This window comes from Eulemur rufifrons, chromosome 6, assembly GCF_041146395.1.
Source record: "Eulemur rufifrons isolate Redbay chromosome 6, OSU_ERuf_1, whole genome shotgun sequence".
Classification (NCBI taxonomy): domain Eukaryota; kingdom Metazoa; phylum Chordata; class Mammalia; order Primates; family Lemuridae; genus Eulemur; species Eulemur rufifrons.
In genome coordinates this window covers 57,585,332-57,598,923 of record NC_090988.1, presented here as the reverse complement: position 1 = coordinate 57,598,923, position 13,592 = coordinate 57,585,332, and the positions used below count along the sequence as shown (strand labels likewise).

Genomic DNA, 13,592 nt, shown 5'->3' with positions numbered 1-13,592 from the left:
TGGGCATTGTCTTTCCAATTCAGGCCTTGGGCTCAAGTAGGTGGAAGTGGTAAACAGTGGAGACCATGCCCTGACTCAGAAGATATGTGTCATGAAGATCTTCATAGATTTGGGGGTCATAACAGCCCATTCAGGGACAGGTCAGAAAGTTATTTTGTCATCCTGCAAGTGTTCAGACCCTGCTCATATAGGGCTGTCTGGTGCTCAGAACAGTCCTACGTGGCCTGCAGGTTCATTTATTTATTCAGCAAGTATTTGTTGAGACTTACTATTGGTCAGACAGAGTGATGGGCCCTGGGAATACGGACAGAAATGGTCCCTGCCCTTTGGAGCTTATAGTTTGGTGGGGAAAGGAGACAGACAAGCAACGCAAAGAACAAAATGTGCAGTTAATAGCTTGAGTTCAAGCAGTGAAGGCAATGAATAGAGTACAATGATAGAGAATGTGGTCTTAAATAGGGTAGACAAAGAAGGTCTCTTTAAGCAATGACCTGCAGGTTTGGAGGGGGGTGGCTCGAGAAGGAAGTAGAGATTTTCAGACAAAGGAAGAACAGGTACAGGGTTCCTAAGGGGTTAAGATTTTGCTGTGTTTGAGGATCTGAAAGGAGGCCAGGGTGACTGGAGAGGAAGAGGTTAGAGGGAAAGAGGAACAAAACAAGTTTGGAAAGTTAAGCCTAAGTTGGACACTTAGGTAAAGAGTTTGGATTTGGTTTGGAGTAAGATTGCTGTACATTCAGTAAACCACTGAGCAGTTTAAGCAATAGGGATGCCCTGTGAAACAAACTGGAAGCTGGACAGTGATTCTGTGGGGTTGGATGAGAAGTGAGAATGAAAAACAAAACAATTCAACATCTTTAAACTGCCCCTCTTGAAGACTGAATACACTGAAATCATCTCTAGTCTTCCAATTCTAGGACTGTACTGTGAGAAAATATTGGGCAATTACACAAAGAGGTATGTACCCAGCTATTGCTCAGCTTTATTTATATTATAATAGAAAATCTCAGAAAAACCTAAATGTCCATCAGCAGGGAATTGTTATATAAAGTTTTGTTTAAACATATAGTGGAATTATATGAATCTTTAAAAAATGTTGATGTCTGAGATACAATATTAAGGAAAAGAAAGTTTTATAAATCCTGTCTTTGTTTTAAGAAGGATATTGTAAGAGTGGGAAAAGGCTAGAATAGATAATAAAATGTTAATAGTGGTGTTTCCTGGTTGTTAGAACTAAACTGACTTTTATCTTCAAGAAAAGGAGTTTTAAGCAGGAACATAAGGTGATCTCAGATATATTTTTGAAGATCACTGTAGTTGTTAGGAAGAATGTATTGCAGAGGGAAAGGAGAAACAGGGAGGCTGTTTCAGTGGTCGGACAAGAAAAGATGGTGTTTGCACTACTAAGGAGGCAGAGAGAAATGGACAGATTTTATCTATGATTAGGAAGTAGGAACAACATGGTTTAATATTAAATACATACAGTATTTCAGGCATTGTTCTGGGTGCTGAAGATATAGCAGTAAATAAAGCAGATAAGATCCTTGTTCTGTGTGTTAATACAGTGGACAGTGGGGTGCTAGAGGTGGCGCCTACTGGCTCATGAGAGCTGATTGTTGGATTTTCAGGAATTTTGAGAGCTGCTTATTAAAACACAGCCATTACTAAAAATTAAACTATATAAACTTAAATATATTTTATTAAAACCAAAGATAACAAATACTCAAAACTCATCATTTCCTAATAATTTGAATATATTTTACTGGTTACCTGTGTTCTTGCAGTTATTTATATCTACCATATCCGTGTGGTAGAAATACCTTATAGTAGTACATTACTGCACATTGTTTCCCAACTCTGTGTTTGGTGATGTCTTGTTGGTAGCTTAAAGTTGGTCATTGGTTGGAGTATTCACACCACAAAAATCAGCATGTATTACAAATCAGTGCTTTTTTTTTTTCCTAGAGAGCAGCTGTTAAACATTTACCTGCACATCTCTTGTTAGGGACAGGAACCACCCTGAGGAGTTTGGCAGCCAGGGTTTAAGTCACTGCTAACAATGTGATTGAGCTAAGATACCTAATATTGTCTACTTCATTCAAAAAATGAACTAATAGTACTGTCTTTTGTCCGTTTTAGCTGCTATAGCAAAATATCTGAGACTGGGTAATTTATAAACACCAGAAATTTATTTCTCACAGTTCTGGAGGCTGGGAAGTCTAAGATCGAGGTGCCCGCATGTTGGTGTCTGGTAAGGGTTTGGTCTTCACTTCTAAGATGGTGCCTTGAATGCTGTATCCTCCAGAGGGGACAAATGCTGTTTCTCACATGACAGAAGAGCAGAAGAGAGAGAACTCCTTCCTGAAAGCCCCTTTTTATAGCAGCATTAATTCCTTTATGAGGATGGAACCCTCATGACCTAAACACCTCTCATTAGGCCCCACCTCTAAACTGCCTTGTCAGTAATTAAGCTTCCAACATGTGTATTTGGAGGTGAAAAAAGCATCTAAACCATAGAAATTCCTATATATATATATTTAACGAAATGAAATAATTCATATCAAGTGTTTAGCACAGTGCCAGGCACATGCATATGCCCAGTATAAGCATATTATAATTTATTCATAAAGAAGCAAGAATGGACTATTCCGAAGGCCCATTGCAGACACAGCAAGAGAAAATGTTTATGCTGGAGGGGTCAGTTGAGAGGGGCGAGCTCTTTTTGGCTGCTTGAAGCTTTATCCCTAAGCCTTCTAACCCTAGGGAAAGGGGGAATCCAGTCTCTGCTCCCTGGAGTGTACAGCCACAGGCATCAGGCCCAGCACACCCTGCACCCAGTGGGCCCTAGGGAAAATGACTGAGGTCAGAGAGCTCAGATCAACAGCAGGGCAAGCTGAACACAGCCATTCCAAGGGACAGTGGGTCAGTGTCCAGCTTCAGACTGGCCCCTGGCAATGCAGAAGGAGGCTCTGTCCATGAAGACATTTGCAGGTCCACATTCAGACCCCCTCTGGGGGAAGTCAAAAAGCTGCTGGTTAGGAAGATTGAGAAGACTTGATAGGCAAGGTCAGGCGCGTTCGGGTGGTACGGCCGTAGATGAGAAGACTTGATAGAAAAGGAGATAGTCGAATTTTTCTGGGCTTAGAATTCCCCAGGAAATCAAGTAAGAGATTGAGGTTCCCAAACCCGTTTTGGACAGCAGAGGTTTGCAGAAGAAGGGAAAGGAGCATAAAAGGGGACATGCCACTAAGGCTGCACAGTGGGGCTGAGAGGAGTGAGGGAGGAAGGCTGTGGAGAGACAGTTTCAGGGAGGAAAAACTTGAGGGCTCTGGCATCTGGTTGAAGGGTGGGAGTGCACTGCTTCCTGCGGCCTCCAGGGGGCGCTCATGCCCAAGTACGGGCACGCTTCTCCCTTCAGCCCAGGCAGGAAGGATTTAGGACAAGCAGAAGAGACCTTAAGTGAGTGGAAGAGAAGCAAGGCCAGCTCTATCTTGGGTACCCTGAGAAGAGTTACCTTGTGCCCCATGACCGGCACCAGGGTGGCCAACATATCCACAGGCCTGGGTTCCCAAATGAACACAGCCCTTCCTCTGAGCTCCTGCCTAGAACTTGAGCTTCAGCCTGGGCTGGCTGCAGTGCAGGAGACTCTGCCGGCCTAGTCCCCGGGGGCGGAGGAGGCTTCCATATGCTATCTAAGCCCTGCTGGGGCAGGCAAGTGAATGGGGAAACAGCCGTGAAAGGGGGCCATAAAGCTCTCTTCTGGGATAGATGGATCTATGGGTGTTCTGAGGGGGACTAGAGCTATGTGGGAAAGAGGAGGCCAAGCTGAAAAACTATCCTCCAGTATATGTGCCATTTCCCCTCACAGAGTCCTGCTAAGCCAGAGGGAGACTCCTCCCGGGACCAGCAGGTCAGTGCAGGACCCTGCTAATACAACTACTGAAGAATTTCACTATGGGTTTTCAGGGGATGGTGTGGGGGGGTTGTGACTTGGGTGAAAGCTTCTGTCTCCCTAAGCAGGCCCAGAAAAATCTGTAGGACATATAGACAGGGCTCTGACAGCTGGAGAGAAGTTGTTGAGGAGATTGCTGGAGGGTGACTGCATGCTCAGGAGGTAGAATCCCAGGAAAGTTCTATAATGGGGCACCTAGACCCATTGCCAGTGTGGTGAGAGTCACAGTTGGACATCAATGGTTTGGACCAGTCACTGCTCAAAAATTGCTAAAGTGGGTTGAAGGTTACTGCTGGGAAGAGGCTGAGAGGAAAAGAAAAGATGAGGAAGAGGCTGGGAGCAGCAGCTCTATTGCCCAATTCCCAGCAGCTGGGGTAGAGCAGGTGCAGCCAGAGATGCCCTGCAATGGGGAGAAGGTGAGTGTGAGGCATCGTACGTAGGAGCAATGGTATTGGCCCTGCTGCCAAGGACTTGGAGAGTCCAGCTTTGCCCACCGACCTATGAGGAGGGAATGATGTTAACAGAACATTTCCGTTTGTAAGTCAGGAGGGGACATTGAGCCTGATGGCAGAGGCATGGTGATATGTTGTCCCAGAGGTCCCAGAAATCTTTGTTTTCCTGTTGGGAGGAATCTTTGCAGAGTAGAAAAGGGATCTGAGACTTTTGCTAAGGTTATGTAGGGGGTATCAGGGGTATGGAGCCCCCTGCGAGAGATCAGGGCTCTTTCAGGCCTGGCTAGGGAGCAGGGGTCCTGGACCTTCAGCCTGGCCCATAGCTGATTCCAACCACCATTCTCTTCTGACCCAGCAGCCAAATCTCAGATGGAAAGGGGCAGGCTTTGGGAGTGCTCAAGGGAATACTGGGGATAGCAGGTGAGATCCCAGGAAGAGAGGGGTGCGGGGCTGGGACACTGGAGAAAGGAACAGGAGCATCAGATGAGAGACATTGACCCCCAGATTTCAATATGCCCCCTACTATCACCTACCCCCAATTCCTAATATTCCCCTTACCCCAGAAGGGGAGAAATTGTCAAAATTTGGCTGCAACATTAGTCCGTACTTGAAATATCTTTTTTATTCAACAAATATTTATTAAGCAACTGTCATGTACCAGGCAATATTTTAGAGGACATGGATATAATGGTAAACAAGAGAGATAAAATAAAATAAACAAAGCAAAGAAAAAATTACTTACCAAATGAGTAAATGAAATAATTTCAAGTTTCAGAAAGTGACATAAAAGAAACAAGAGTGTGAAATGGCTAGATAAGGTGGTCAGGAAAGGCTTCATTGAGAAGGTAGCATTTAATCAGGAATCAGCTGTAAATATTGTGAAACCCCAGTTACAGTTCAGTTTGTTCTGTGATGGGTAAATAAAGCATTTTCCCCAAAGGTGGTAGCTGCAAAGAAAGATTAATTACTAGCAGTGGTGGCGCCTTCTGAAGACAGACACCTCCTCTTCCTGCCCCATTACTGTCAGCCCTTCCCTCCCAGGCAATCTCTGCAAATCTCTTTCTTTGCCAGTGGGTTTTGAGGCTGGGCGTGGGGCTTGGACATTTGGCAACGGTAAGACTTATTGTCCCTGAAACTCATTAGTCCAAGGGTAAAGCTGAAGAGTCTTGGGGATGCCCCAGAAAGGGCCCTGTTGGAGCTTGGGAAAAGCTGTTCTCTGAGTATTTCTAAAAACCTTTATCCATGCATGTGGTTACTAAGTGTATATAAGTTATCAGTGTCTCTAGCTGCTTTAGAGTAGGGCTTGACACTCGGTACACAAAAATGTTAGTCCCCTCCTCTTCTCTCTTCCCCTGTTGTAGAGGTAAACTCAGCCACAGAAAGGTGATTTTAATCTACCCCCTTCCCTAACTTATGGGCACCTAGACCCATTGCCAGTGGGGTGAGAGTCACTGTTGGACATCAGTGGCATAGGCTGGTCACTGCTCAAAAGTTGCTGAAGGGGGTTGGGGGCTACTGCCGGGAAGAGGGAGTCTTGGACTCAGATTTGTGCCCAGACCCTGACCTTATTTGCAGTGATGTAATCAGCCAATATTGGCTTAGTCCTGGGAGACAGCTCATTCCCAGTAGGCTTGGAGGTGGGGGTGGTACAGCTGCCAGCTCTGTATAAGGAGCTCAGCTGGTTGCCCAGAGCTGTCCTGTGGCCTCTCCAGCTCAGCATGGCTAGGGCACTGGGAGTACCAGTGGCACTGGGGTTGTTGGGCCTGTGCTGGTCTCTAGCCATTGCCAACCCTCTTCCTCCGTGAGTAAAGCTGAAACTAGGGACAGAAGGTGGGGGTCTGGGGCAGGATAAGATAGAGCCAGTTCTTAGGCCTGGGTCAAGTTTGGGGTGAGGAGCTGAGGGAGCAGGATTGGTCCCAGTGGACCCAGACATCTATCTGTGTTCTCTAGGACTGGTGCCCATGGGAGCACGTCTGAAGGGGGGACCGAGCCAGACCCAGATGTGATCGGTGAGGCCCCAGTTGCCTGACTCTGTCTGTCTGGTTGTGTCTCTGTATTTTACCATCTTACTGGATTTTTACTTTGCCATCTCCCCACTTCCACCCCAGAACGCTGCTCAGATGGCTGGAGCTTTGATGCTGCCACCCTGGATGACAACGGGACCATGCTATTTTTTAAAGGTAGGAGGGGCGGAGGCTGGGGTATTTGGGACCTCAGACTTGGTGCCCTTCACAGAGGGTGTCTCCATCTGTGGGAGGGCTTAGGAATTGTCTGAAGGTATCACTGACGGCTTCTCTGTAACTGTCTCAGTAGGCCAGAGGTTTGCCACTGGGTCCTTCAGTGAGTGTGGGTTTTTCAGGGGAGTTCGTGTGGAAGAGTCCCAAATGGGACCGGGAGTTAATCTCAGAGAGGTGGAAGAATCTCACCAGCCCTGTGGATGCTGCATTCCGCCGTGGTCACAACAGTGTCTTCCTGATTAAGGTACTGCTGGGCCAAGGTCAGGGCCAGGCCAGAAAGTCCTAGAATCCACACTAGAGACCCTTCCCTAAGTGGCCCTGGCATGGAGCTCATAGCAATAGGTACCAGGTTTCCTTCCCCTCTGCCTTCCTTTCCCAAAAAAGCTCAAGCTCAGGGACTGTGTGTGGTACGCATGTGGGCCTGGCAGGCACAACATCCGGGGGCTGTTCTTTAGTCCTAATCTTAGTTCTAGACTGCTCTGCTGCACCTCACGCTGCTGGCTATCCTTTCCTTCCTGGCAAGTTTTTCCCTTGGCTTCCATGACCTTGCATTGAGTCCTCTTTGTAGGGAAGGCAGGTTGTTCCCAACACAGTGGCACCTGGCCAATGGGGCAGGTGGAGTATGAAACCCAGCCTACTGTGCTCAGCAAGTCCCATGCCCTGGCCCACGCACCTTCTAACTTGCCAAAGGTGCTGTGTGGTTGGAGTGGCCCTGACTGCCAGCTTTGCTTTCCCTCCTGCTTCTTTTCTCTCTTCTCAGGTGTCTCATCCTGTCCCAGCCAGTCCCTGAACGGGGATCCATCCTACCCCTTCTGTACACCTTTCCTGGGTGATCTCAACCCTTGCCATGGCTCTGAGGACTCTGTGCTGTGGACATTGGATCTGGTCTCTCTCCTGAGGTCCAGACATCTCTTCCAACTTCCTGGCAGAAATCTCTGATTTAGATGTTCCACGGGCACCTCAAATTCAGCATCTCCAAATCTGGGCTTAGCATATTTCTTATAAACCAACCTCTCCTCTTGTATTTTCTATTTCAGTAAATGGCACCAAAATGTGCCTGGTTACAAGCCAAGTGCACATGGAGTCTTATGATCTGGGCCTTGGTTGTCTTTTCAGGTTTATCTCCTCCCCTGCCACGTTCGCTGTGTGCCAGCCACATGAGACTATATGAAATTCTTTGAGCACAATGTGCTTCCTTCATGTTTGGGCTCTACATGCTGCTCCCTCTGCTGGTGACATCCTTTCCTCACTTGTCCACCTGGAAAATTCCTGCTCATTTTTCAACTCTTGGGCCAAATGCTTCCTCTCTGCTGTGAAGACTTCCATAACTTCTCTAGACACACTTAGACAATTCCCCTATATTCCCAGTACACTATGTACACTTTCTGCCTTGGTGGTTGCATGACTAGGCATCTTGTAGGAATTGTAGGAATCCTTTCTGCTTTTGTATAGGGAACGCCTTGAAGTCAAAGACAGGGTCTTGTCATCCTTAGTGCCCGTCACAATACCCAGCATGTAGTAGTCATTCAGCAACTGTTTCTTGAATGAATGAATAAATGATTAAACAAATGCATGTATGGATGATTGCAGGATGACTGTTTGTGGATGTGTTTGCCAAGACTGAAGGTATTGGAGATAAGTGTGCCACAGGAGTGTCTGCTTATACGTAGCCAGATATGTGTGTCATAGTAATGGTGACTGGATTTGCACAAACTGAGGGTGTGTATTGTGTAAAAGGACTGCAGATTGTTGTCCACAGATGGACCCAGAACGTGTGAGGCTGCAGGAGGATGTGGTGTAAGTGTAATAGATGAAAAATATTGTGTGTGAATACAGAGTGGCAATAAATTGGGGTACACAGTTAAAAAGAGAGTATGTTTTGATGCAGGGGGACAAAGTATGGGTGTACCCTCCTGAAAAGAAGGAAAAAGCATATCCAAAGTCACTCCAAGATGAATTTCCTGGAATCCCATCCCCACTGGACGCAGCTGTGGAATGTCACCGTGGAGAATGCCAAGAGGAAGGCATCCTCTTCTTCCAAGGTTCGTCCAGACTGGGATCCAAGAACCTGGAGTAGTGGTGCCAATAGTGACAGTGGTAGTGGTAGTGATGGTGGTGGTGGAGAAACTGTATGGCTCTCTAAGGAAGGGAAATAGAGAGGCCAGTTATGGTCTAGAGGTCAAGTGGGGGAAGGAGAGGAAGTCATTCTGGTGAAGGTAAATGGGTGCGATTCTGGTAATAGTGCCCAGTGCAAGCACAAGGGAGGGCGTAACCTGGCCTCACCAAATGTTTGTTGATTGATTGGACAAAGGTAACCGCAAGTGGTTCTGGGACTTGGCTACGAGAACTTCAAAAGAGCGTCCCTGGCAGGCTGTGGGGAACTGCTCCTCCGCCTTGCGATGGCTCGGCCGCTACTACTGTTTCCAGGGCAACAAATTCCTGCGCTTCAACCCTGTCACGGGAGAAGTGCCTCCCAGGTACCCTCTAGATGCCCGAGACTACTTCATGTCCTGTCCTGGCAGAGGTGAGAAAGCCCAGCCCCTGGGACCTGCCGAAATCATCCACCTTCCCCGAGTTTGTGGATCCCATGTGCCCCAGCCCCCACCTTAACTCTGTGTTGTAACACCTTGGCCCCTGCTGTAGCCCCATTTCCATTCGGGGTCTTCCCATTGTCCTCATATGGGGGAATCCCACACTCCCACTAACCCCAGCCATCTCTTCCACCACGACCTCACTGACCTCTGGCTTCCCTCTGTGTTCCCCTCACCTATTTCTCCCCCCAGGCCATGGCACTAGACACAGGAATGGGACTGGCCATGGGAATAGGACCCACCCTGAGTATATGCGCTGCAGCCCAGACCTAGTCTTGTCTGCACTGTTGTCTGACCACCATGGTGCCACCTATGCCTTCAGTGGTGAGAGATGCCCCCAACTGCCCCATCTCTGCCCTCCCAACTCTTTCACTTGTGTCTCCCATCCTTGGCATATTTTCAGCATTGTCATCACAGTGTCACTCATTTTGTCCCCTCTGTATCTATCCTTAGCATGCCTTTTTGCATTCCTCATCTCCTCTGGTGCATATTTCTCAAGCTTGCCTCTGATTGCCCAGGCCTCTAACTTCATCCACCTGTCTACCGTCTACTCCCAGGCCTGTGCCCTCTGTGGACTCCTCATGCTCTCCTTGGTCAATGCCCTGCTCAGTCTTCTGGCTCTCCCTTGCTCTCTGGACCTCTTTGTGTCTCTGTTCCTTCTCTCTCTCTCTCTCTCTCTCTCTCTCATGCTTGAGAAAGCAGGGCCATAGGAACCACACAGAAATATAGAGAAACATTAAGCCATGCAGAGATCACAGAACTTCAAGGCCATGTGGCCATAAAGAGAATGCAACTGAATTTCTAAATGAAAAGTATCATATATGTTCCATGGCTGTTGAGAGAACACACAGCCATGGAGAGAATATCATTATGATAAAAATACCCAGCTGAGGTGAGAACACACCATCTTGGTGAAAACACAAATGTGATCCAGCTACTCAGCATGGGGCTGATCCTCTCCTCTTGCTAACAAATCTTTCTGCTTTCTCTACCTCATGGCTTCTTATCCATTCTCTCTGCTTCTTCACAACTTTGGCTGGCACACAGACCATCACGCATCCACCTTCTCTCCACTTCCTGATCTTTCAGCCTCAGATTCAACTGATAACTCCCTCAGTTGCTCTATGTTCCTAGGAAGATTTCCAGAGAGGGAATCTGAATTGTTCAGCCCATATTTTCAGACCAGGCTACATTAAAGTGGTTTCTGGCCAGCCTATGTATTGGCTACTGATGGGTTGGGGGCCCATCGCTTATTTCCTCTGCACAAAGAGCAGCATAGCTCTGGTTCTCCAAATAGGGGCCCTGAGCAGAGTCGTTTCAGCAGAAGGAGAGGTGGATATGTCAGTCACCACTACATACTCAGTGCACAGCTATAAAGAGAACTTGTAGCTGCAGCAAGAACACCAAGGATTTACTCAACAAATTATTTACTGAGCACCCGATAGACACTGGGATACAATTCAGATAGCTGATAAGACATCTGCCTTCATAGAGCCTGCTAGAGGGAGAGAGGACAATAAGAAAGAGAAATAAGGAAAGAGAATACTTTCAGGTAGTACTAAGAGCTGTGAAGTTGCTTGAGGCCAGGAGTTCGAGATACACCTGGGCAACATAGCAAGACCCCATCTCTAAAAATTTTTTTAAAAAATTAGCTGGGCATAGTGGTGCATGCCTAGCTACTCAGGAGGCTGAGACAGGAGGATTGCTTGAGCCTAGGAGTTTGAGGCTGCAGTGAGCTGTGACCATACCATTCCACTCCAGCCTGGGTGACAGAGCAAGACCCTGTCTCTAAAAAATAAAATAAAATAAAAAGCTGTGAAGAAAATAAGACAGGAGAATGGGATAGAGGTGAGGAGAATAAGGGCCCCTCTTCTGAAGAGATTGTTTTTTGAGCTAAGATTTCAGTGATGAAAACGGATTAGCCACACAAAGCACTGGAGGAAAAGCATTTTGGGTAAGGTGAGTAGGAAATACTTTGAGGAATTAAGAAAGAGGGCTGATGTGGCTGGAAGGAGCAGGTGGGTGGCTGGACAGAGGGAAGGAGGCAGGGGCCAGGTTACCTAGGCCTGGTAAGGATTTTCAACCATAAAAGGTAGCCAAGAGAAAGTCTTGAGCAGGGCTGTGATATGTTCTGACTTATTTTTTTTTTTTTAAATATCATCCTGGCTTTGTGTGAAGCATCAGTCACAAAGCTACGATTGTGTAAGCAGGGGCCAGCCGGTAGTTCCCGCAGTTTTCCAGATTAGAGGTGTCGAGAGCTTGGACTAGGATGATAGCAGCAGAGGTGGTGAGGGGTCATCGTGGTATATTTTGAAGGTAGGGCTGACAGCATTAACTGATAGATTGGATATTGGTTGGAGTGGGGAAGTGAAAAGAGAGTTTTCAAGGATGACTCAGCTTTTTGGGACTGGCAACTGGGTGGCTGGTAGTTTCGTTTTCTAAAATTGGAAAAGACTAGGGAATAGGGTAGTGTGTGTGTGTGTGTGTGTGTGTGTGCGCGCGCGCGCGCGCATGTTTGGTGGAGGCAGAAATCAGTTTGGACATGTTAGGTTTTTGGTGCCTAATGGCACCAAACGAGCATACCAGGTAGGCAGTTGAGTTTGAGCCTGAAGCTCAAAGGAGGGATCAGTCAGAGCTGAGGAGAACAGATTGGGAGTCATCAGCACATAGATGGCATTTGAAACCCCTAGATTAAGTGAGCTCACCAAGGAAGTGAGGGTAGACAGGGAAGAGAAGAGGCCCAAACTAGGGGATTTCAACGTTTAGATATCAGCCTGGAGAGAAGAGAAGTCAAGAAGGTAAGGGGAACACTGGGAGAGTCTGGCATTACAGAGGCCAAGATCCAAAAACGATATTTAGAGAAGAAGGGAGTGGTGCACAGGCAAGTGCTACAGAGAAGTAGAGTCAGATGAAGACAGAGAATTGACCATAAGGTTTGGCAAGTTGGCGGATACTGGTGTCCTTTATAAGAACAATTTCAATGAAAGAGGGAAACAGAAGTGTAATTGAAGAGAATTGAGCAAAAAAGGATAAACAGGAGCCTAGTTAATTTCTTAACAAGTTGTTATGGAAATGTCGAGAAGAAAATGGGATACTGGCCTGGCTATTCTCTCACTCTCCAGAGTGAGAACACTCAGTGCAAGCTCCTTGTGGTGCTTCCCCTTCAGCTTCTGGCCATGCTATCTCATCGCCTCTGACCACAGCTCTGCACGTGGACACCTGAGACCCTATGGGAGCTCCCACCAAGCACCATGATGTTAGCCTTACCTGGAAGCTCGACCACTGTTCCCCATGCTTGTATTTCTTTCAGGCCCCTGCTGACTCCAGTTCCAACCAGGCCATAATGCCCAACATTGCTGACCAAGTCTTGCTCTACTTCTCCCTCTCTCCTGCCCTCTTCTGTCTTGGCCTCTGGCTGCATTCTCTCCCTTTCATGACTGCATCTGCTGCTAGACTCTTCTCTGCCTGAGCTTTTACCACCAGCAACTAGAACAACTTATGATGCCCCACAGGGTCCCACTACTGGCGTCTGGACACCAGCCGGGATGGGTGGCATAGCTGGCCCATTGCTCATCAGTGGCCCCAGAGTCCTTCAACGGTGGACGCTGCCTTTTCCTGGGAGGAAAAACTGTATCTGGTCCAGGTGTGTGTTGGGGAAGAGGCTTGAGGTGGAGACTGGGATAAAATTATCCAGTTCTGTGCTGATTACTGTCCTTTGTCCTCCAGGGCACCCAGGTATATGTCTTCCTGACAAAGGGAGGCTATACCCTAGTAAGTGGTTATCCAAAGCGGCTGGAAAAGGAACTTGGGAGCCCTCATGGGATCAGTCTTGAGGCTCTGGATGCAGCCTTTATCTGTCCTGGGTCTTCTCGGCTCCATATCATGGCAGGTGAGGGACTTCTGGGTGCTCAGGGGGTGACTTGTTCTGCTGCTTCTCCATGGCAGATCCCCACAAGGGCATGAGAAGGGCTAGGTCAGGATCCCCTTGACATGGAACCATGTTACGTTTGGTGCCTTCTTTCCAGGACGGCGGCTGTGGTGGCTGGACCTGCAGTTAGGAGCTCAAGCCATGTGGACAGAGCTTCCTTGGCCCCATGAGAAGGTTGACGGGGCCTTGTGTATGGAAAAGTCCCTTGGCCCCAACTCGTGTTCTGCCAATGGCCCCGGCTTGTACCTCATCCATGGCCCCAATTTGTACTGCTACAGTGATGTGGAGAAACTGACTGCAGCCAAGGCCCTTCCCCAGCCCCAAAAAGTGACCAGTCTCCTGGGCTGCACTCACTGAGGGGTTTTCTGACCTCAGTCTGGCCCAGCCCCACCTCCCCGTTCCTCATAATAAAGCCAAATTGCTTCTTTACTTGAA

At 47.7% G+C, this 13,592-nt stretch overlaps 1 protein-coding gene across 1 annotated transcript; it reads left to right on the top strand.

Moving 5' to 3' along the window:
- Nucleotides 1-6,058: 6,058 nt before the first annotated feature.
- HPX (hemopexin) lies at nucleotides 6,059-13,592 on the top strand. Its single transcript, XM_069471115.1, has 10 exons — nucleotides 6,059-6,202; nucleotides 6,352-6,410; nucleotides 6,510-6,581; nucleotides 6,761-6,882; nucleotides 8,527-8,680; nucleotides 8,950-9,162; nucleotides 9,422-9,553; nucleotides 12,742-12,872; nucleotides 12,956-13,118; nucleotides 13,255-13,592. The coding sequence occupies exons 1-10, from the start codon at nucleotides 6,120-6,122 to the stop codon at nucleotides 13,512-13,514; spliced, it is 1,389 nt and encodes a 462-aa protein (XP_069327216.1). The 5' UTR covers nucleotides 6,059-6,119; the 3' UTR covers nucleotides 13,515-13,592.